At 36.5% G+C, this 24293-nt stretch overlaps 1 protein-coding gene and 1 pseudogene across 10 annotated transcripts in view; one reads left to right on the top strand and one right to left on the bottom strand.

The window, feature by feature from the left end:
- HDAC9 (histone deacetylase 9) overlaps positions 1–24293 on the bottom strand; it is a 936353-nt gene that overhangs the window by 53186 nt on the left and 858874 nt on the right. For all 10 annotated transcript variants that reach the window (XR_009403815.1, XM_059396742.1, XM_059396749.1 and 7 more), the window contains one exon: positions 16833–16966. Coding sequence is in view for 9 of the 10 variants with exons in the window: in XM_059396742.1 (XP_059252725.1) it covers positions 16833–16966 (134 nt within the window). In the remaining variant the exon portion in view is untranslated. The remainder of the gene's footprint in view (positions 1–16832; positions 16967–24293) is intronic.
- LOC132015324 (replication factor C subunit 1-like) lies at positions 17252–22446 on the top strand (annotated as a pseudogene).

A 24293-nucleotide genomic window follows, 5' to 3' on the forward strand; every position in this document is an offset into this window, starting at 1 on the left:
TGCTGTACTGACATGGCCTGGCCAAGAACAACAAGGAAAAGAAATAGCATTCAAAAAACTGGCAAAATGTTTATGAATTCTAATCTTCTACACATGAATAAATACATCTGACAAAGTGCAGAGTCCCTCAAAAAGGCCCTTCTTGACCTTCCTAATTTGAGTTCAATTGCACGTTCAGTGTTGAGAAGCCAAGGTAGGTTCTGCCAATGTTTTAAGCTAAAGCTTTACTACATTTTGCTATTTGTAAAAGTGAAATGCCAGATAATAAGTTATAATTGCCCTATTAATCACTTGAAAAGGGAGTTTGGAGGGAAACTGGGATTTGAAATTGCAATAATTGGTATTTGAAAGATTTTTAAAAAAAATTCTTTTACCCAGACCTTACTACATAAAACTACTGTGAAAACTACATGTATGCACTTTTTAAAATGATGAGGTACATTCAATATGCCTTATTATATATTATTTTTTTCTAAAAGAATGAAATTTAAAACTTCAATGTAGTCATGCTGTTAGTCATGATGACCTTTGAACTGGAAAAAATATATAGAAAGCCAGACCTTGGATTATAAATTATATTGTCAATGAAAGTGAGAAGAACTCTTTGTTTCTTAAGTTGTTTCAAGTATTACATTTTCATTTCCTTTTTTCAAATGAATTATAATGCACAACACACATGTATTTTTCTTCCATTTTTCATTAACAGCAAAAAAAAATCTTTCTTTTCCTAAGCTTTGTTCCTCTGCATACTGATAGATGTGACATACCAAAATTTACCTTTCAAAGTTCAATATACCAAATCCATCTGTTTCCCTTAAAGTATTTTGTGGGGAAATTTATAATCTTATTTATATTCCAAAGAAACCTCAATGGGAAAAAAGATACAGAAAATCAAAGATCATTTAAACTTGTCTTCCCTTAGTTCATGATACACAAATTTTAAATTGTGCTTATGCAATTAAAGATAGTCAATGAAAGAAGACAAGGTGGTATTTAGGGTATTATAATAACTAAAGCAAATTTACTACAAGATGTCCAGATATTACAGTTGATTAAACTGTCAATATAGCCAAAAATAATCATTTCAGTTGTAATTTACTGGAATTTTTGGTGCCTGCACATCCACATGGGCATGTTTAAGACCAACCAATGACATTTTTATCCCTTCCTCTATCTCAAGCCTGGTCTTTTAAAAATGCAGAGAAAAGGTACAGTAGGTTTGAGAATAGGGCCCAAACTTTAAATTAGGGGACACTGTTCTAAAGCAATGTCACTAATTACTCTACAAAAACAGTCTGTTTGAGCTCTGGGCATAGCCCGTATAATAAAATGACCACAGACATCCCAGTCAAAAGGTCATGTAGTGGAAGGAAGGTACAAAACACAACCATTTAGCTTTTTAGTATATTCAGACAAATTAAGAAAACCATGTAACTCACACAACTGACTAGAATGTGTTCTGAAATAAGTCATCTCTTAAAGAAAGAGACCACACCAAAAAAATTATTCCACTCTCACTGGAAATCCTCCCTTGGAAGAATAAAGTAGGCCAAGTGTAAAGATTACTAGCACAAAGAAATAGAATCTCATTTGAATGAATGTGCTCAAAGAGAGCCAGTGAAATCCATAATTTCCTTTCACATAGTTGGAAAAGTACTTGGCTTTTGCAACTGGGTAACATTTTTTTCTGAGCAGGTCAATCATCCATGGAGCCACAATCCACAACCTACTGTGATTTTCTGCACATCTGGCATAAGCTTTATAATGTAAATATTAAAACCAGTCTGCTTCTCTAAAATGTTTCCATATTTAAAATCAAGTAAGTTGAGACTGTAGGTGAATATGCAAAATATGTTTTCTGGTAGGCAAATAGAGCAGCTCAACATTAACTGACAAGACAGAAGTAGCATTTTTTTTTTCTTTTTGCATTTCTTTATTGCCATACGTGCAAAAAAAAAAAAAATGCCCAGCATTATTTTTTAAATCATTTGTTCACAGGAAACTCAGAAGGACTCTAATATTTGGAAAATATTTGACATTCTGAACTTTGCGTGATCTGAAATAGCAATGCACTAATAATAATAATCATTAGATGGCAACAGCCTTGAGTTATTGTGCTGTCTAAAATTATACAACAGCGTAAAGACTTAAAGATTGCTCAAGTTTTCTTTCTCATCTTTTCCTTAGTACATATTTAATTCAATAGATAAAGCATAATAGTCATGTTGAAGTACTACAGATTTGTAAGATAAAGATGACAATAAAACTTAGGTGTTCAGCATGTAGAAGAAAAAAACCACTTTTTTCCCCCTTCATAAATACCACAGACAAAAGCGTAAGTCACTGTTAAAAAAATAATAGGCATGACAAATTTAAAAAATGATTGTATGTTTATTTTGTAAGTGGTCATATTGTAAGTTCATGAAAAAAGGTAAAATATATAAAACAGTCTTAACACTTGTATATATTCACTATAAAAAATAAAGAGTCACTCTGGAAAACCATATGAAATTTCCTCAAAAAGGTTAAGAAGAGCTACCCTATGACCTAGGAACTATACTACTAGGTATTTAGCCAAAGGACACAAAAATATGATTTAAAAGGGCACATGTACTTCAATTTTTATAGCAGCAATGTCCACAATAGCCAAAATATGGAAAGACCCCAAATGTCCATCAGCAGATGAATGGATAAAGAAGAACTGGTGTGTGCACACAAACACATTATATACAAATTACATATACTATATATAAAATGGAATATTACTCAGCCATCAGAAAGAATGAAATCTCACCATTTGCTGTTGGGGTTCCCTCGGAGGGGTGGAGGCGACCGGACCAGCCGGAGGCCCCTTCCCGGGGCTGAGCGGGATGGCGAGTGTCGCGAACCCGGACGCACCAACGGACGACACCAGGCTTGGGGGATCTGTCGAAGCAGGATCTCACTTTATTGTGCGAGGGTACACCTTATATAGAGCAGCAGAAGGAAAGTGAGGACAGAGGGGGAAGAGCCAATAAGATCGGGCGAGAGGAGGAAGTGCCATAGGTTTCAGGAACCGAAACTGTGAAATTGGCGCCTTGTTGGCCGGAAGAGACGGCAAGCCGGCGCCATCTTTATTCTGGGCCGCACCCTGTGGAGGCACCTCTAGTTATGTGCCTTATATTTCCCCCTTTTGTTTTTGTAGGCATGACTTCTGTCTTAGGTTGCCAGTGACAAGACAACAGGCTTACCCATCATTGAGGGTCATACAGCATAGGTATGTCCTCTGTCTTAGGTTGCTCTGTGTCTCTCATTGGTCTTACCCGTCACTGAATATCATGCTGCTACGGGGGGGGGCATCTCCTTTAAGGCCTGTCTTAGGTTGCCCCAACCGATATGGGATCTTACCCGTCACTGGCCAATAAAGATTAATGATAGAGTTCTTCATCATGGGTGGCCAGTCTCTGGTAATGTACTTGAACATTCATTAACTGAATGGCTTCCATCCTTTTTTGTATAAATTGAGTTAGCTTATTGATAAGGCAGGGGCCAAAGGAAACGACAAGAAGCAGAATAAAGATGGAGCCGGCTTGCCGTCTCTTCCGGCCAACAAGGCGCCAATTTCACAGTTTCGGTTCCTGAAACCTATGGCACTTCCTCCTCTCGCCCGATCTTATTGGCTCTTCCCCCTCTGTCCTCACTTCCCTTCTGCTGCTCTATATAAGGTGTACCCTCGCACAATAAAGTGAGATCCTGCTTCGACAGATCCCCCGAGCCTGGTGTCGTCCGTTGGTGCATCCGGGTTCGCGACACTCGCCATCCCGCTCAGCCCCCGGAAGGGGCCTCCGGCTGGTCCGGTCGCCTCCACCCCTCCGAGGGAACCCCAACAATTTGCAATGATGTGGATGGAACTAGAGTGTATTATCCTAATCAAAATAGGTCAGTAAAAGAAAGAAAAATACTGTATGATTTCACTCATGTGGAATTTAAGAAATAAAGTACATGAACACTGGGGAAGGGAAGGAAAAATAAAATAAGATAAAAACAGAGAGGAAGGCAAACCATAAGAAACTCTTAACTATAGTAAACAAACTGAGGGTTCCTGGAGGGGATATGGCTGGGGGGATGGGGTGATGGGCATTAAGGAGGATACATGATATAAGGAGTACTGGGTGTTATATGCAACTGATGAATAACTAACTAAATTCTACCCATAAAGATAATAATACACTAGACGTTAACTAAATTGAATTAAAAGAAAAAAAAAAAAACAGCTGTGACGATGGTCACTGAGATCAGGAAAGCAACACAGGAACAAAGTGAAAATGTCAAGAAAGAGATTGAGAATATTAAAAGGTACCAAACAAAAATCATAGAACTGAAGAATAAAATAACTGAACTGAAAAATTCAACAGAAGAGTTCAAGAGCAGGCTAGATAAAATGAAAGAAAAGATAAGTGAATTCAAAGACAGGTCAGTGAAACTCAACCCATCAAAATAGCAAAAAGAAAAAAGAAGAATGAGAAACAGTAAAGATAGCTTAAAGGACTTACAGGATACCACGGAGCAAATCAAAGGAATTACAGGAGTTTCAGGAGGAGAAGAGAAAGGACAGAAAACTTATTTGAAGAAATAGTGGTTAAAAATTATCCTCACCCTGGGAGAGAAACAGACATCCAAATACAGAAATCCCAAAGAGTACCAAATTAAATGGATCTAAAGAGACCCACACGAAGGAACATTAAATTTTTAAAAGTTAAAGACAGAGAGAGAATCTTAAAAACACCAAGAGAAAAGCAAATTTTCACAGAGAAAATCTCATTAAGTTTAAGAGTAGATTTCTCAGCAGAAACCTCAGCAGAGACCATAAAGGAGTGGCATGATATATTCAAAGTGCAGTAAGAAAAAACTGCTGATCAAAAATACCCTACCCCAAAAAAGCAGTCATTAAGAAGTGAAGAATAGATACAGTTTTGCAGACAAACAAAAGCTGAAGTCTTCATCAGAATTAGATTGCCTTTATAAGAGTTGTTAAAGGAAGTTCCTCAAGCTGAAATGAAAGAATACTAACTAATAACATAAAAATGTTTGAAAGCATAAAATTCACTGATAAAAGTAAACATGTAATTAAATTCAGAATACTCTAATATTATAATGATAGTGGAAAATCACTTATAACTCTAGTGTAAAGTTTAAAAGACAAAAGTATTAAAAATAGCTATGACTACAGTAATTTGTTAATTGAATACACAATATAAAAAGTTATAAACTGTGATCTCAAAAACATAAATTGTGTGAGGGAAGTGTAAAAATGTAGTTTCTATATACATTAGAGTTAGGATGTTATCAGCCTAAAATACACTATTAGAAGGTATTTGCAAGCCTCATGGTAACCAAAAGCAAAAACCTATAGAAGTATGCAAAAGACACAGAAATCAAAACACAACACTATGGGAAATCATCAATGCACAAAAAAAGATAGCAGGAGAGGAAGAAAGGTCTATGTAACTGCCAGAAAACAGTAACATAGCAATAGTAAGGCTGTACCTATCAATTCTTACTTCAAATTTAACAGACTAAAATCTCTAATCAAAAAACATAGAGTGGTTGAGTGAATACAAAAATAAGACCTAACTATATGCTGCCTACAAGAGATTAACTTCAGATTTAAGGATACACAGACTGTAAATAAAGCGATGGAGAAGATATTTCATGCCAGTGGAAACCAGAAGAAAGCAGGACTAAGTATGCTTATATCAGAAAAAATAGACTGTAAGTTAACAACTGTAATAAGAGAAAAAGAATGTTATATTATGACCATGAGGTCAATTCATCAAGAGTATATAACACTTGCAAATATGCACCAACACAGGAGCAGCTAACCTTATAAAAAAGCAGATATGAACAGATCTGAAGAAAGAAATACACATAAATACAGTATTAGGGGACTTTAATACCCCACTTTCATTAATGGATAGGTCAGCCAGACAGAAAATCAATAAAGAAATGCTGGACTTAAATGATGCTTTAGACCATATGGACCTAAAAGACATATACAGAACATTCTACCCAACAGCAGCAGAAAATACATTATTCTCAAACACATATGGAATATTCTCCAAGAAAAATCATATATTAGGCCATAAAACCAGTCTCAGCAAATTTTAAAAGACCGAAATCATTCCAGCAAATTTTAAAAGACCGAAATCATTCTGACTACAATGGCACAAAACTAGAAATCAATGCAAAAAGAAAACTGGAATACTCATAAATATGTAGTAATTTTTTTTAAAGATTTTATTTGTTATTTATTTGACAGGTGAGATCACAAGTAGGCAGAGAGGCAGGCAGAGAGAGAGGAAGGGAAGTAATCTCCCCAGCGAGCACAGAGCCCGATGTGGCATTTGATCCCAGGACACTAGAATCATGACCCGAGTCGAAGGCAGAGGCTTTAACCCACCGAGCCACCCAGGTGCCCCAAGGTGGTAATTGAACAACATGCTCCTGTACAACCAAGGCATCAAGAAATGAAAAGAGAAATTAAAAATCTTGACACAAATGAAATAGAAACACAACATGCTAACACTTATGGGATGCAGCAAACAATATAAAAAAATCAATGCAGGGAAGATAGACCCCGGGGGGAGGGGCCGGCTCCCGGCAAGTGGCGGAGCAACAGCGCACAAAATCAGGACTTTTAAAAGTCTGTTCCACTGAGGGACATCGCTCCAGAGGCTAAACCGGGGCGAAGCCCACGCGGGGTCAGCGAGGCCTCAGGTCCCGCAGGGTCACAGAAGGATCGGGGATGTCTGAGTGTCGCAGAGCTTGCGGGTATTGGAACAGGAAAGCCGGCTACAGAGACAGAGCCGACAGTAAGCTCACAGCTCGGTGTCACCTTGAACCGGTCGCAGGCTCGGTGAGCTCGGAGCGCGGCCAGAGGTCAGGCAGACGGGAGTTACTGGGCGCTGTTCTCTGAGGGCGCACTGAGGAGTGGGGCCCCGGGCTCTCGGCTCCTCCGGGCTGGAGACCAGGAGGCCGCCATTTGTATTCCCGTCCTCTGGAACTCTAAGGAAAGCGCTCAGGGAACAAAAGCTCCTGAAAGCAAACCCAAGCGCATTACTCAGGCTGGCCCCTGGTAAGGGCAGTGCAATTCCGCCTGGGGCAAAGACACTTGAGAATCACTACACCAGGTCCCTCCCCAAGAAGATCAACAAGAAATCCAGCCAAGACCAAGTTCACCTACCAATACCAAGAGGAGTGCAGTTTAAATACCAAGGAGAGCAGCAGAATTCCAGAGGAGGAGAAAGCAAAGCACGGAACTCATGGCTTTCTCCCTGTGATTTTTTTAGTCTTGCAGGTAATTAAATTTTTTTCTTTTTCATTTTTTTTCTCTTCTTCTGCTAATTTTTTTTAACTGTTACCCTTTTCTTTTTTAATGTTTTTAAACTAGTTTATCTAATATATATATTTTTTCTTTTTTATATTTTTCTTTATTCATTTTCTTTTTTTAAATTCTTTTCTTCTTTCTTTCTTTTTGAACCTCTTTTTATCCCCTTTCTCCCCCCTCACGATTTGGGATCTCTTCTGATTTGGTTAAAGCATATTTTCCTGGGGTTGTTGCCACCCTTTTAGTATTTTCCTTGCTCCTTCATATACTCTTATCTGGACAAAATGACAAGGCGGGAAAATTCACCACAAAAAAAAAAAAAGAACAAGAGGCAGTACCGAATGCTAGGGACCTAATCAATACAGACATTGGTAATAATGTCAGATCTAGAGTTCAGAATGACAATTCTCAAGGTTCTAGCCGGGCTCGAAAAAGTAATGGAAGATATTAGAGAAACCCTCTCGGGAGATATAAAAACCCTTTCTGGAAAAATAAAAGAACTAAAATCTAACCAAGTTGAAATCAAAAAAGCTATTAATGAGGTGCAATAAAAAATGGAGGCTCTCACTGAAAGGATAAATGAGACAGAAGAAAGAATTAGTGATATAGAAAACCAAATGACAGAGAATAAAGAAGCTGAGCAAAAGAGGGACAAACAGCTACTGGACCACGAGGAGAGAATTCGAGAGATAAGTGACACCATAAGACACAACAACATTAGAATAATTGGGATTCCAGAAGAAGAAGAAAAAGAGAAGGGAGCAGAAGGTATACTGGAGAAAATTATTGGGGAGAATTTCCCCAATATGGCAAAGGGAACAAACATCAAAATTCAGGAGGTTCAGAGAACTCCCCTCAAAATCAATAAGAATAGGCCAACACCCCGTCACCTAATAGTAAAATTTACAAGTCTTAGTGACAAAGAGAAAATCCTGAAAGCAGCCCGGGAAAAGAAGTCTGTAACATACAATGGTAAAACTATTAGATTATCAGCTGACTTATCCACAGAGACCTGGCAGGCCAGAAAGAGCTGGCATGATATTTTCAGAGCCCTAAACGAGAAAAACATGCAGCCAAGAATACTATATCCAGCTAGGCTATCATTGAAAATAGAAGGAGAGATTAAAAGCTTCCAGGACAAACAAAAACTGAAAGAATTTGCAAACACCAAACCAGCTATACAGGAAATATTGAAAGGGGTCCTCTAAGCAAAGAGAGACTACAAGTGGTAGATCAGTAAGGAACAGAGACCATATACAGTAACAGTCATCTCACAGGCAATACAATGGCACTAAATTCATATCTCTCAATAGTTACCCTGAATGTTAATGGGCTAAATGCCCCAATCAAAAGACACAGGGTATCAGAATGGATAAAGAAACAAAACCCATCTATATGTTGCCTCCAAGAAACTCATTTTAAGCCCGAATACACCTCCAGATTTAAAGTGAGGGGGTAGAAAAGAATTTACCATGCTAATGGACATCAGAAGAAAGCAGGAGTGGCAATCCTTATATCAGATCAATTAGATTTTAAGCCAAAGACTATAATAAGAGATGAGGAAGGACACTATATGATACTCAAAGGGTCTGTCCAACAAGAAGATCTAACAATTTTAAATATCTATGCCCCCAACGTGGGAGCAGCAAACTATATAACAAAATCAAAGAAACACATCAAGAATAATACAATAATAGTAGGGAACTTTAACACTCCCCTCACTGAAATGGACAGATCATCCAAGCAAAAGATCAGCAAGGAAATAAAGGCCTTAAACGACACACTGGACCAGATGGACATCACAGATATATTCAGAACATTTCATCCCAAAGCAACAGAATACACATTCTTCTCTAGTGCACATGGAACATTCTCCAGAATAGATCACATCCTCGGTCCTAAATCAGGACTCAACAGGTATCAAAAGATTGGGATCATTCCCTGCATATTTTCAGACCACAATGCTCTTAAGCTAGAACTCAACCACAAGAGGAAGTTTGGAAAGAACCCAAATACATGGAGACTAAACAGCATCCTTCTAAAGAATGAATGGGTCAACTGGGAAATTAAAGAAGAATTGAAAAAAAATCATGGAAACAAATGATAATGAAAATACAACAGTTCAAAATCTGTGGGACACAACAAAGGCAGTCCTGAGAGGAAAATATATAGTAGTACAAGCCTTTCTCAAGAAACAAGAAAGGTCTCAGGTACACAACCTAACCCTACACCTAAAGGAGCTGGAGAAAGAACAAAAAAGAAACCCTAAGCCCAGCAAGAGAAGAGAAATCATAAAGATCAGAGCAGAAATCAATGAAATAGAAACCAAAAAGACAATAGAGCAAATCAACGAAACTAGGAGCTGGTTCTTTGAAAGAATTAATAAAATTGATAAACCCCTGGCCAGACTTATCAAAAAGAAAAGAGAAAGGACCCAAATAAATAAAATCATGAATGAAAGAGGAGAGATCACAACTAACACCAAAGAAATACAAACTATTATAAGAACATACTATGAGCAACTCTATGCCAACAAATTTGACAATCTGGAAGAAATGGATGCATTCCTAGAAACATATAAACTACCACAACTGAACCAGGAAGAAGTAGAAAGCCGGAACAGACCCCAAAACAGTAAGGAGATTGAAACAGTCATTAAAAATCTCCAAACAAACAAGGGCCATACGGCTTCCCGGGGGAATTCTACCAAACATTTAAAGAAGAACTAATTCCTATTCTCCTGAAACTGTTCCAAAAATAGAAATGGAAGGAAAACTTCCAAACTCATTTTATGAGGCCATCAACCTTGATCTCAAAACCAGACAAGGATCCTATCAAAAAAGAGAGCTATAGACCAATATCTTTGATGAACACAGATGCAAAAATTCTCACCAAAATACTAGCCAATAGGATTCAACAGTACATTAAAAGGATTATTCACCATGACTAAGTGGCATTTATTCCAGGGCTGCAAGGTTGGTTCAACATCCACAAATCAGTCAATGTGATACAACACATCAGTAAAAGAAAGAACAAGAACCATATGATCCTCTCAATAGATGCTGAAAAAGCATTTGACAAAGTACAGCATCCCTTCCTGATCAAAACTCTTCAAAGTGTAGGGATAGAGGGCACATACCTCAATATCATCAAAGCCATCTATGAAAAACCCATCGCAAATCTCATTCTCAATGGAGAAAAACTGAAAGCTTTTCCGCTAAGGTCAGGAACATGGCAAGGATGTCCATTATCACCACTGCTATTCAACATAGTACTAGAAGTCCTGGCCTCAGCAATCAGACAACAAAAGGAAATTAAAGGCATCCAAATTGGCAAAGAAGTCAAATTATCACTCTTCGCAGATGATATAGATACTATATGTGGAAAACCCAAAAGACTCCACTCCCAAACTGCTAGAACTTGTACAGGAATTCAGTAAAGTGTCAGGATATAAAATCAATGCACAGCAATCAGTTGCATTTCTCTACACCAACAACAAGACAGAAGAAAGAGAAATCAAGGAGTCAATCCCATTTACAATTGCACCCCAAACCCAAAGATACCTAGGAATAAACCTAACCAAAGAGGCACAGAATCTATACTCAGAAAACTATAAAGTACTCATGAAAGAAATTGAGGAAGACACAAAGAATGGAAAAATGTTCCATGCTCCTGGATTGGAAGAATAAATATTGTGAAAATGTCTATGCTACCTAAAGCAATCTATACATTTAATGCAATTCCTATCAAAGTACCATCCATCTTTTTCAAAGAAATGGAACAAATAATTCTAAAATTTTTATGGAACCAGAAAAGACCTCGAATAGCCAACGGGATATTGAAAAAGAAAACCAAAGTTGGTGGCATCACAATTCCGGACTTCAAGCTCTATTACAAAGCTGTCATCATCAAGACAGCATGGTACTGGCACAAAAACAGACACATAGGTCAATGGAACAGAATAGAGAGCCCAGAAATAGACCCTCAACTCTACAGTCAATTAATCTTCGACAAAGCAGGAAAGAATGTCCAATGGAAAAAAGACAGCCTCTTCAATAAATGGTGTTGGGAAAATTGGACAGCCACATGCAGAAAAATGAAATTGGACCATTTCCTTACACCACACATGAAAATAGACTCAAAATGGATGAAGGACCTCAACGTGCGAAAGGAATCCATCAAGATCCTTGAAAAGAAAACAGGCAGCAACATCTTCCTAGGAACATTGCCAAAGGCAAGGGAAGCAAGGGGAAAAATGAACTATTGGGATTTCATCAAGATCAAAAGCTTTTGCACAGCAAAGGAAACAGTTAACAAAATCAAATTGACAGAATGGGAGAAGATATTTGCAAATGACATATCAGATAAAGAACTAGTGTCCAAAATCTATAAAGAACTCAGCAAACTCAACACCCAAAGAACAAATGATCCAATCAAGAAATGGGCAGAGGACATGAACAGACATTTTTGCAAAGAAGACATCCAGATGGCCAACAGACACATGAAAAAGTGCTCCATATCACTCGGCATCAGGGAAATACAAATCAAAACCACAATGAGATATCACCTCACACCAGTCAGAATGGCTAAAATTAACAAGTCAGGAAATGACAGATGCTGGCGAGGATGCGTAGAAAGGGGAACCCTCCTACACTGTTGGTGGGAATGCAAGCTGGTGCAACCACTCTGGAAAACAGCAGGGAGGTTCCTCAAAATGTTGAAAATAGAACTGCCCTATGACCCTGCAATTGCACTACTGGGTATTTACCCTAAAGATACAAACTTAGTCATCCGAAGGGGAATGTGCACCCGAATGTTTATAGCAGCAATATCCACAATAGCCAAACTATGGAAAGAACCTAGATGTCCATCAACAGATGAATGGATCAAGAAGATGTAGTATATATACACAATGGAATACTATGAAGCCATCAAAAGAAATGAAATCTTGCCATTTGCGAAAACATGGATGGAATTAGAGCGTATCATGCTTAGCGAAATAAGTGAAGCAGAGAAAGACAACTATCATATGATCTCTCTGATATGAGGAAGTTCTGATGCAACATGGGGGCTTAAATGGGTAGGAGAAGAATCAATGAAACAAAATGGGGTTGGGAGGGAAACAAACCATAAGTGACTCTAATCTCACAAAACAAACTGAGGGTTGCTGGCAGGAGCGGGGTTGGGAGAAGGGGGGGTGGGGTTATGGACATTGGGGTGGCTATGTGCTTTGGTGAGTGCTGCGAAGTGTGTAAACCTGGTGATTCACAGACCTGTACCCCTGGGGATAAAAATATATGTTTATAAAAAATAAAAAATTAGGGCGCCTGGGTGGCTCAGTGGGTTAAAGCGTTTGCCTTCGGCTCAGGTCATGATCCCGGGGTCCTGGGATCGAGCCCCGCATCGGGCTCTCTGCTCGGCGGAGAGCCTGCTTCCTCCTCTCTCTCTGCCTGCCTCTCTGCCTACTTGTGATCTCTGTCTGTCAAATAACTAAATAAAATATTAAAAAAAAATAAAATTTAAATTAAAAAAAAATCAATGCAACTAAGAGCTGGTTTTAGGAAAAGATATACAAAACTGATAAACCTTTAACTAGACCAAGAAAAAAAGAGAAAAGCCTCAATTAATAAAATCAGATTTGAAAGAGAAGACTTATTACAGAAATCCAAAGGATCAAAAGAAACTACTATGAATAATTATACATCAATTAATTGGATAACATAGAAGAAATGTATGAATTCCTAGAAACACAAACCCTACAAGAAGGAATTTTGAAAAAAAAAAGAAAATATGAACAGACCAGTAACTGTAACTAGTAAGGAGACTGAATCAGTAATTAAAAACCTTTTAAAACAGAGAAGTCTAGAATCAGATGGCTTCACTGGTGAATTCTACCTAATATTAAAGTGCTAATATCCATGCTTTTCAAAACTGAATAGGTAGTAACATATCTGAACTCATTTTAGGAGGCCAGTAAATCTCGGTTACCAAAGCCAATAAAGGACACTACAGGGAAAGTAACTGTAGTCCTATATCCCTGGTGAACACCTGGTTGAGATGCAAAAACTCTCAACAAAAATATTAGCAAACTGAATTCAACATTACTTCAAAAGGACCATACATTGTAATCAAGATTTACTGCAGGGATATAAGAATGGTTCAACATACACAAATCAATCAATGTGAAACAATACATTAACACAATGAAGGATAAAAGTCATATGATCATCTCAACAGATACAGACAAAGCAACTGACAAAATTCAACATCTTTCATGATTAGAAAATTTCAACAAATTCAGAATAGCAGGAACATATTTCGACATAGTAAAATGCCATATATGACAAGCCCAGAGCTAACACCTTACCTAAGATCAAGAACAGGACAACGATGCCTGCTTTCGCTACCTTTATTCAAGATAGTATTTTAAGTATGATCTAGAGCATTTAAGCAAGGAAAAGAAATAAAAGGTATACAAATTGGAAAGGAAGAAGTAAAACTATCTCTAATTGCAGATGACACTATATATATGTAAAACCCTAAAAATTCCACCACAAAACTATTAGAGTTAATAAACAAATTCAGCAATGTTGCAGAAGGCAAAATCAACATAAACAATCAGTTTTTATGTATCAAAAATGAACTATCTGAAGAAGAAATAAAACAATCCCATTTACAATGGTATCATAAACAATAAAACATTTAGAGATAAATGTATCCAAGGAAGTGAAAAGTCTATACACCAAAAACTACAAGATACTAAATGAAAGAAATTGAAGAAACAAGAAAAAATATGCTATGTTCACTGAGGAGAGGAGTTAATGGTAATAAAACATTCAAGTTACCCAAAGCAATCTATAGATTCAACCCAATCCTTATTAAAAGGTATTTTTTTTTAAAGAGATAGGAAAAAAATTCTAAAACTCATATGATACCACAAAGACCCCAAACACATGACTGGATTCTGCGAAAGAACAATAGTGCTGGAGTCATTACATTTCTTGATTTCAAATATACCACAAGTAATCAATGCACTATGGTACTGGCATTAGAAACAGACACTCAGATCAATGGAAAGAAGAAAGGGCCCCAAATAAACTCATGCACATATGGTGAATTAGTTTTCAACAAAGGATCCAGGAATATACAATGGAGGAATAGTCTCTTCAATAAATGATGTTGGTACAAAAAAAAATAAAAGTGAACTCCAATCTTACATCATACACAAAAATCAATTTAAAACAGATTAAAAATGTAAATGTAAGATTTGAAACCATAAAATTCTTAAAACATAGGGGGTAATCTCCTTGACATTAGCCTTGACAATGTTTTTTGGATCTGACACCAAAAGGCAACAAAAGTAAGCAAACAAACAAACAAAGTGGGAGTACATCAAGCTTAAAAACTTCTGGACAGCAAAGGTGAGTAAAATGAAAAGGTAACCTATGGAACGGGAGAAAATATTTGCAAACCATATGTCCCGTAAGAGGTTAATATCTAAAATATACAAAGAACTCATACAATTCAACAGCCAAACAAAAAACAAACAACAGCAAAAAAAAAAAAAAAAAAAAAAAAAAAAAAAAAAAAAAAAAAAAAAAACAAAGGCAAAATCCCAAATAAGCCAATTAAAAATGGGCAAAAGGCCCAGTTAGATGTTTTTTTCAGAGAAGACATATAAATGGCCAACATGTACATGAAAAGGTGATCACTATCAGTAATCATTAGGAAAATGCAAATCAAAACCATAATGAGGTATTGCCTCATGTATTATCAAAAAGAAAATAGATAAATGCTGGTGTGGATGTGGAGAACAAAGAAAGTTTGAGCAATGCTGCTGGAAAGGTAAGATGTATAGCCACCATGGAAAACAGAAAGATATTCCTCAAGAAACTAAAACTGCATGTTTTATGCTGTATGATCCAACAATCTTATTTCCGGGTATATAGCTAAATGAAACAAAATTACTATCTTGAAGAGATATCTGTACTTCAATGTTTATTGCAGAATTACTTACAATTGTCAAGGTACAGAAACAAACTAAATGTCCATCACAGGGGTGCCGGGGTGGCTCAGTCATTAAGTGTCTGCCTTTGGCTCAGGTCATGATCCCGGGGTCTTGGGATAAACCCCTGCATTGGGCTCCCTGCTCAGCAGGGGGGTCTGCTTCTTCTTCTCCCACTCCCCCTGCTTATGTTCCCTCTCTCATTGTATCTCTCTCTGACAAATAAATAAAATCTTTAAAAAAATGTCCACCAACAGATAAGTGGATAAGAAAATGCGGTGTATATATGTGTATGTATATATATATGCACAATAGAATATTATTCAATCTTTCATAAAGAAGAAAATCTTGTCTTTTTTTAAAAAAAGATTTTATTTATTTATTTGACAGAGAGATCACAAGTAGGTAGAGAGGCAGGCAGAGAGAGAGGAGGAAGCAGGCTCCCCACTGAGCAGAGAGCCCTATGTGAGGCTCGATCCCTGGACCCTGGGATCATGACCTGAGCTGAAGGCAGAGGCTTTAACGCACTGAGCCACCCAGGCGCCCCAATCTTGTCTTTTTTGATAACATGGACAAACATAGAGGGTATTACACTAAGTGAAATAAGCCAGACACAGAAAAAAAAACATTGCATGATATCACTTATTCTGACCACTCCCCCACTGAAAAAAAAGTAGCCGAACTTGTAGAAACAGAGAATAATAGTGATTGTCAGGGGCTGGGGGTTGGGGGGAGGGGAAAAGGAGATAATAAGATAAGGGGGGTAGTAAGGAGAGGTTGATAAAAGGTTTTAAACTTTCAGTTACAAGATGAATAAGGTTGGAGGATCTAATGTATAACATGATGACTATAGTTGATAATACTATGTTATGTAATTAAAATTTGCTAGGAAAGTAGAATTTAAGTGTTCTCACTAAACAAAAGAACAAAGGTACAAACAAAAAGTATGTGAGGTGATGAATGCATTAATTTCATTTCATGCAAGGAATCATTTCACAATGTATACATATATCAAATCATCACATTGTACACTTTAAATGTATTACAATTGTGTCGACCCTATTTCAATAAAGATGAAAAAAATTTTTAAAGCTTTATTTTCTCCCTTGAGCTAACACAATCCTATGGAAAATCTCAGGAGAAATTTTCTTTGAGTTGTTTGTTTTTCAGTGTTTCAGTGATTATTAGTTGGGTCAATATACAAAGCGTTTCTCCTCCCAAGAGTTATCTTATTTACTGAGCTCATGAATAACCTGACTGAGGGAAGTGATATGTAGATTAATTGGACAATAGTTATACCATATGGCAGGAGCACATGTAAACTTCTCCTTAAAAGCTTACCTTCTTTTTTAAAATTGTAAGAGCAACATTGTGCTTTCTGATTACATGGGATTAAAAAAAAGTACATGCATATAATCCTAGTCCTTTAACCCTACTCTTGTGTACTTTTTAATTTTTTACCTCATTTCCTAGAAGGGCATTTACACAGGCTTCTGAGGCATCACAGATGGCTGTGAGATCATGTCCTCCTTCTAGAGCCAACACCACGTGTCCATCAGCCAATGTCATCAACTGCTTCGTCAAATGACCAAAGCCTATCATAACACAAAGAGAATATTTTAAAGTATTAAAAGAGAATATTACTAGAATCTAATATTGATTGAGCTTTTATTGTGTGTCCTTTCTCAGCATCTTCCATGGGTGAATTCATTTAATACTTACAATAACTTAATAAATCAGATTCTGTTATTGTCTATATTTTACAATTGTGGGAACCAAAATCTGAGATCCCACAGCTAAGACGTTTAACAACCAAAATTTATACCAAACAATATGGTTCATCACCAGTGCACAGTAATGCCTTTCACAGCATATTCTATATGTACCTGGATGAAAAATTTGATGGCATTTGGCAAGTGTTAATAAGGTAAATAATTACCTTTGGTTGATTTTTGTTTCTTGTCTCCATCATGTCTTACCTTATTATAAAAGGAAGTTGTTTTTTTTTACCTATCACCTCAAATTACTTAACTATCACATTAGAATATTTTTTTTAAATGAAGCTTTTTTTTTTTTAAAGACTTTATTTATTTGACAGACAGAGATCACTAGTAGGCAGAGAGGCAGGCAGAGAGAGAGAGAGGAGAAAACAGACTCCCCGCAGAGCAGAGAGCCCCAATGCAGGACTCCATCCCAGGACAGTGGGATCACGACCTGAGCCGAAGGCAGAGGCTTTAACCTACTAAGCCATCAAGGCACCCCTATCATATTAGATTTTTATAGATATAATTTTTATTATAAAATAGTTGATAAATGGGGGCGCTTGGGTGGCTCAGTGGGTTAAAGCCTCTGCCTTCAACATAGGTCATGATCCCAGGGTCCTGGGATTAAGCCATGTATTGGGCTCTCCACCCAGCGGGGAGCCTGCTTCGCTTCCTCTCTCTCTCTGCCTGCCTCTCTGCCTAACTTGTGATCTCTGTCAAATAAATAAATAAAATCTTTAAAAAAATACTTGATAAATGTAAAAAATAAATAACACCTATATATATTATAAAGTATAATGATATGAGAAATACCTGTTCACTCACCTTTCAAGTTAAGGAAAATAATGTCAGTAATACTCTTGAAGCCCCTTGTGTATTTCTATTCATATCTCTCCTCCTCCCTGTGGGAAATTAGGATCTTGACTTTGTGTTGATAATTCCTTTGCTTTTTTTTTTTTTTTGAACTTTATAAAAATGGTTTTATATTTTCACAACTTGCTCTTTTCATTCAATATCTTGTTAGATCACCTCTGTTGATAAATGTAGCTACAGTTCTGTGCTGTCTAGTAGGCCATATTATGAGTATAAAAGAATTTATTTACCCAATCTCCTGATGACAGATGCTTGAATTTTTATTACAAAACTCCAAAGCTTTGTTATTAAAAATGATGCCTCCAGAACATTTTTATAGCACTTCTGTGGTTCACATGTGCAACAGTGGACTAAAACCATTATGGCTTAAAATCTGCTAAATAATACTAGATTATTTCTTAAAGGCTATAAACTCTACTCTGAGAAGCAGTGTATGTAAGAATTCCAGTTTAGTCACATCCTTGCCAATGTTTGGTACAATTTGCCATGCAAGTGAGTCAATAATGGCATCTTACTGTGGTTTCATTCAGTTCTAGGAGGGACCTTACTATTTCTACATTGAATTAAAGCTTTTATTATAAATAGATGTTAAATTTGTTTACACCAAGATGAGATTTTTTCCTATAATTTCATAGTTGTTGTGAGTCACATTAATTAGTATTTCTAATTTTAAGCCATCATTAAATTTATGGAGTATAATAAGCTTTATTGTGATGTAATTATCTATTTTGTACACAGCTGAAATTGTTTTACTACTGCTTTGTTTATGATTTTTTTGTAGGATTTTTTTCTATGTTCATGAATGGGCCTAATCTATAATTGTCCAGTCCTGTATTGGCCATGTTGAATTTGATGTGGTCAGGATCACCTTCTTTTTATTATATGATCGTAAAAAGTTGGGTAGAAATCTCCTGGAAAACCATTTGAGTTTTGTGGATTTTGAGGAAGACTTTTAACTATTGATAGAATTTCTTTAGCAACTATAGGGCTACTTATGCTTTCTGTATCTTCATAAGTTATATTTTTCTAGAAATTTAAGTGTTCAAATTTATTGAACTAAAGTTATTTATTTATTATCTTATTTTGAAATTCCAATTAGATGTATGTGGTCATGATCGTTATATTCTCAATGTCTCTTAAGCTTTATTTCATATTTTTTGTCTCCTTCTGTCCTGAATTATAAGTATTGTTATTTCATATCTACCTTCCAGTCTTTCTTTCTCCACATATGTCTAATCTACTGTTTAACATTTCTATTGGTATCTTCATTTCAGTGATTATACTGTTGAATTCCAGCTGCTTTATTTGGTTAGACTCCATAACTTTTTAGTTATTTTATAGTTTCTTACTCTTTGCTCATGGTTTTAGTTCTTCCTTTTATTTCTTTACCCATAATTATTTTATATTCTGTATCTGTTAAGTCTTTATGGCTTAGTTATTACTATTTGTTGTTTCTGCTGATTCATCCTCATGATATCTTAATTCTCCTCTGTTATCTATCTATCTAGCTACCTATCTCATACACATGGAACTTCCAATGTGAGAAGTTTTTGAAGACTGAACTGAACTTGATATCTATTGTTGAAACCTGGATTGGGTGTCATTTTTTTTTTTGCCTCTACTGGATGGCTGGGATACTATCACTAGGAGAAATTTAAATTCTTAGATTGCAGGGACTTTGCTTTTTTAATGCACAGTTATTGTAAATGTGGACCCCTAAAAACCTGATTACAAATAATCATGTAAAAAATAAGATTTCCCCCCTTTTGTTTTCATTGCTTTTTCAATTCCCTCTATTCATAGCTCTAGCTTAGATATATTTGTTGTTTTTAGAGAATTTTTTTAAAAGATTTTATTTATTTATTTGACAGAGAGAGATCATAAGTAGGCAGAGAGGCAGGCAGAGAGAGAGAGGAGTAAGCAGTCTCCCTGCTGAGCAGAGAGCCCGATGCGGGACTCAATCCCATGACCCTGAGATCATGACCTGAGCCGAAGGCAGCGGCTTAACCCACTGAGACACCCAGGCACCCCATATTTGTTGTTTTTATTCAGCAGTATTTCCTCTTCCATTAACCCTTTTTCTTAGAGTTGGCCCTTTCTTATTCCTTTCTTTATGCTGTTCTCCAACAAAACTTCTCCCTTCAGAGGCCCAAGGCTTTGACTCCCTTTTTCAGCAGTAGTCTATTAATAATGTCCAAGCTCTAGCCAGTAGAAGACTTTGTGATAGCCCAGGGCAGCCAACAGCCACAGTATTTGCTTACATTCCTTCATCTTTTTGGAAGTCATTCATAAATTTAAAAAGTAGTTTTGCTATTTTCATGTAGCAGTGTTTCAGGATGTATAGGCTGCCATATATAAATATCTCTCATTCAACATTTAAAAATTTTTAAAATTGCATCCTACTTGCCCAATTTCAAGGACAAGTGCAAAAAAAAAAAAGATAAATGAAAATAAATAAAACTATGTGTTCAATATGGCATTTCATTTTGTTTTGTTTTGTGATTTACTTACAAAATTTCACCAAATAATAGTAAGTACCTTTAAAAAATTGGCATTAGTCCTATAAAGGACATTAAGGTAATTCTTAAGCCTACAAAAATTGCCTTAGTACCAATGTTCCTAGGCATATTATTTTAACTAAAATCTGACTCCAAAGCCCACATATAGTTTCTGATTCTACACATTCAGTTTGAAGTATAATCTAATTAGATTGACAGGAGGACCCAAGCAGTCCTATCAACGTCTATAAGAGGTGTATATTAGGCCACTGATCACATCCCTCTAGCTGTACCACCATTTATTTATAATGGGACAACCAAGTTACTCTATTGTGCTAAAATATGATTCCTCTGGAAAAACAAGGAATTATCTAGATAAGCTAGACTGGTCAATAGGGTGAGGAAAAAGTGGCTGTCAGTAGTGGCTGTCAGTAGTGAAAAATGGTTTCATTTCTATGAACTTTTTCCTTTTCTGGACTCCTTATTTTTTTCTGATTTTGAAGGCTTTGAAGATTTGGGTTTTTTTTTCTTGCTCATTGCACCAGTTTCCATAGAGTCTTCATCAGACTGAGTGTCATCTTTATTTAACTCTTCATTGTTTTCAGAATCCAGTCTCTCGTTTGTCAGAAATTGGGATACATATATGTGGAATTGAATGCAAGTGACACTCTGGAGTAAGAATAGTTTCAAGGACATTGTTGTTGAATCAGTGAATGATACCAATATCACCAGCTTTTATTCAACCTCTCAACATGGGTCAAGTGGAGCAGCCCATTCAGTAAACACAAAACATATTCTCACCATGGATGAAGTTGATGGCATGTCAGGAAATGAGGACAGGGAAGAATCCAGGAATTAATTGGTCTGATAAAGCATACAAAAATTCCCATTATTTGTATGTGCAATGATAGAAATCATCCCAAGATTCAGTCTTTGGTTCATTATTGCTTTGATCTTCGCTTTCAAGGACCCTGGATTGAACAGATTAAGGATGCTATAATGTCTACTGAATTTAAAGAGGGTTTGAAGATCCTCCTTCCAGCTATGAATGAAATAATTTTGGGAGCCAATCAACTTATCAGACAGGTTTTACACAATGTGAGGATGTGGTGTGCATGAAGTGAGGCACTGACCTATGACCAGGTCAGGGATGATTCTCACAGAGCCAAAAAGGATATCAGACTGGGCTCATTTGATGTTGCCTGGAAAGTGTTTGTAGCGGGAGAGGAGACTGCTCATTTGCCACTTGTGGACAAGTCAGTTCTCTTTTTTCAAGATCATTCAACAACACCCCTCTTTGTCCAGAGAACTACATATGTGTGAAGCTTGCAGTTTCAGGGGGTAACATGAAAAAGCACCTGATGCTTTTAAGCAGAGCAGCAAATAGCATATGTGATGATAACCTAGTGGACCATCACATGCAGAGTAAGCAAATCCAGAGTCTTCTGCCCACACAGGCTATTTATGCCAGTGTTCTTCCTGGAGAGTTAATGAGGAGGTACATGACCCAGTTTCCTACCTTCCCAAGCTGGTTGGGGAAGCACTCATTTACCAGCAAACATGATTGTATTGTGAAGGACCCAGCACTGCACATGAGTCTCAGAGCTTATTCCAGAAAAAGGACTGTAAATGTGGATTATCTGTCACATAAAAGGAATGCACTTGTCCAGCCCATGCATGACCTCACAAGGGGTAGAAGGAGTACAGGATTATTATTGCTCTTATAGATTCCTACTACCTGATGAAAGAAGACTTTGAGAATATCATGGAAACTGACAGCTGGGGAGTCCTAGTCCCTTCTTCAAGCTGGATCACAAGGTGAAAGCAGCCTTCAAAAGAACTTACAATAAGGAAGTCTACCTTAGTCCATATTCACTTCAGGCAGTAAAGACACCCAGACACAGCACAGGCCTGGCACTTCATTTTTTTTTATATGCTTGAAGAACTTGCAAGGGATAAACATTTAATTTTTAAATCAATTATATTTTTGACAATTAATGGACTATTTTTTAAGAAAGTTTGGGTTTAAAGAAAGTACAGAGAGTTCCCATGTACCTCACTGTCATTTCCTCTAATACTAATATCTTGCATTAGTGTGGTACATTTGTTACAAATGATGAGCCAGTATTGATGTATTACTGTTAACAAAAGCCAGTGGTTAGGATTCACTCTTTGTATTGTATGGTTCTGTGGGGGTTGACAAATGTATAATGTCATGTATCTACCATTATAGTATCATATAGCATAGTTTCACTGTCCTAAAAATCCCATTCTCTACCTATTCATCCTTCCTCTCCACCACCAAACACTTGCAAATTGATTACCTTTTTTGTCTCTGTAGTTTTATCATTCCTTTGTCAAATTTTTTAGCTTCTTGTTATCCATTCTACAGTACAAAGAACAATTTTTTCATTTTCCTTCATTTGTATGGTACTTATAATATTTAGAATATTTTAAATCCATGTAAATGTGAAAGAATAATCTTGAATATGGAAGTGCACACTCTGCAAGCCTGCCTGAGCTACTTTCACACCTGATCTCTGTTCTTTAAAACACTGTGGTCTTTGTTTGAAAAGAAAGGAATTCTCAGAACAAAGTTGATAGAACTAAATGAAAGCCTATCAAGTATTGAAATGACTAGACCTCCCAACCAAACTTAGTTTCTTTAATTTTGGAACAATAGAATAATATAATCTTCATCTTTGGAATGCACTGAGATATTCACCCAATAAGCTGTAACTGTCCAGAATTTCAGTTCTGCTCTAGCACTTGAGGTTAGCCAAAAATAGATTTCACTTCCCCACTGCCTTGAAGCACTTCATTGTTGATTCTATCCACTTAGCTATTTTGATAGAAGTCAAAACGGTCATTTTACAATTACTGTATGTTTCTAAATAGCTGGCAAAAATTATTCTAAAAAGTATTTTAAAATTAGATAAAAAACTTTTCAGGTATTATAATATTCCTCACTTTTTATGGACCTCATGATGATACCAATAGGAGTCTTTTCCATGGGCCACTCAGAAATAAGTATGGCCATACTAAACTCCCTATATTCTTATATGATTACTATAAAAAGAATGCTAAGCTTTCCGAAAACGTGTAATGCAAAGTTTTGTTATCTAATGCTTAGAAATGTTCAAAGCTAATGGCATGTAGTAACTAGTTCCATTCCAGAAAATTTAAAAAGCAAGAAATACTCAGAATACTTAGAGGCAAAAAGGCAAATATTTCTGCTAATCATATTGTTAAATATTCAGAAGGTTTTTACTATACTCTAAACCAGGGCTATAGTGAGAACTTAAAACACACAATAATAATAAATTGAACCAGTATGCCATATCTTTCATACTAAAGGGTCCTAACAATTGAGCATTTAGTTATCTAAAGTCATTACTGAGCAGATCAAATCACACGGATTTAGAAAAAGAGAGAGAAAGCCTCAAATCTGATTTAAGTTCACTCTTTCCCCTGGAAATAAAAAAAAAAGTCCCATAAAATACCAAATTTAGATGGGATAGTAAAAAGTGGAAGGAAAGAATGGAATGAAGCTAATCTTTGATCTCTATCCAAATTCCTCTTTCTTCTACCTACAGGGTTTATTTCCATTCACATGTTAGCCATGTGATTTTGAGCCACAGACTGAAGCAGCTGAACTTTTGAGTTATGCATGCACAAAAGATTCAAGTGAAATAAAGAAATGAATTTCTGTGCCCTCTCTTCTACTCCAAGTAAGGAATTCAAGAATAACTTTTTAGCCTTGTTAACCGGATTTCTACTGTGTCCAT

This window comes from Mustela nigripes, chromosome 4 (genome assembly GCF_022355385.1).
Source record: "Mustela nigripes isolate SB6536 chromosome 4, MUSNIG.SB6536, whole genome shotgun sequence".
NCBI classification, from domain to species: Eukaryota; Metazoa; Chordata; class Mammalia; order Carnivora; family Mustelidae; genus Mustela; species Mustela nigripes.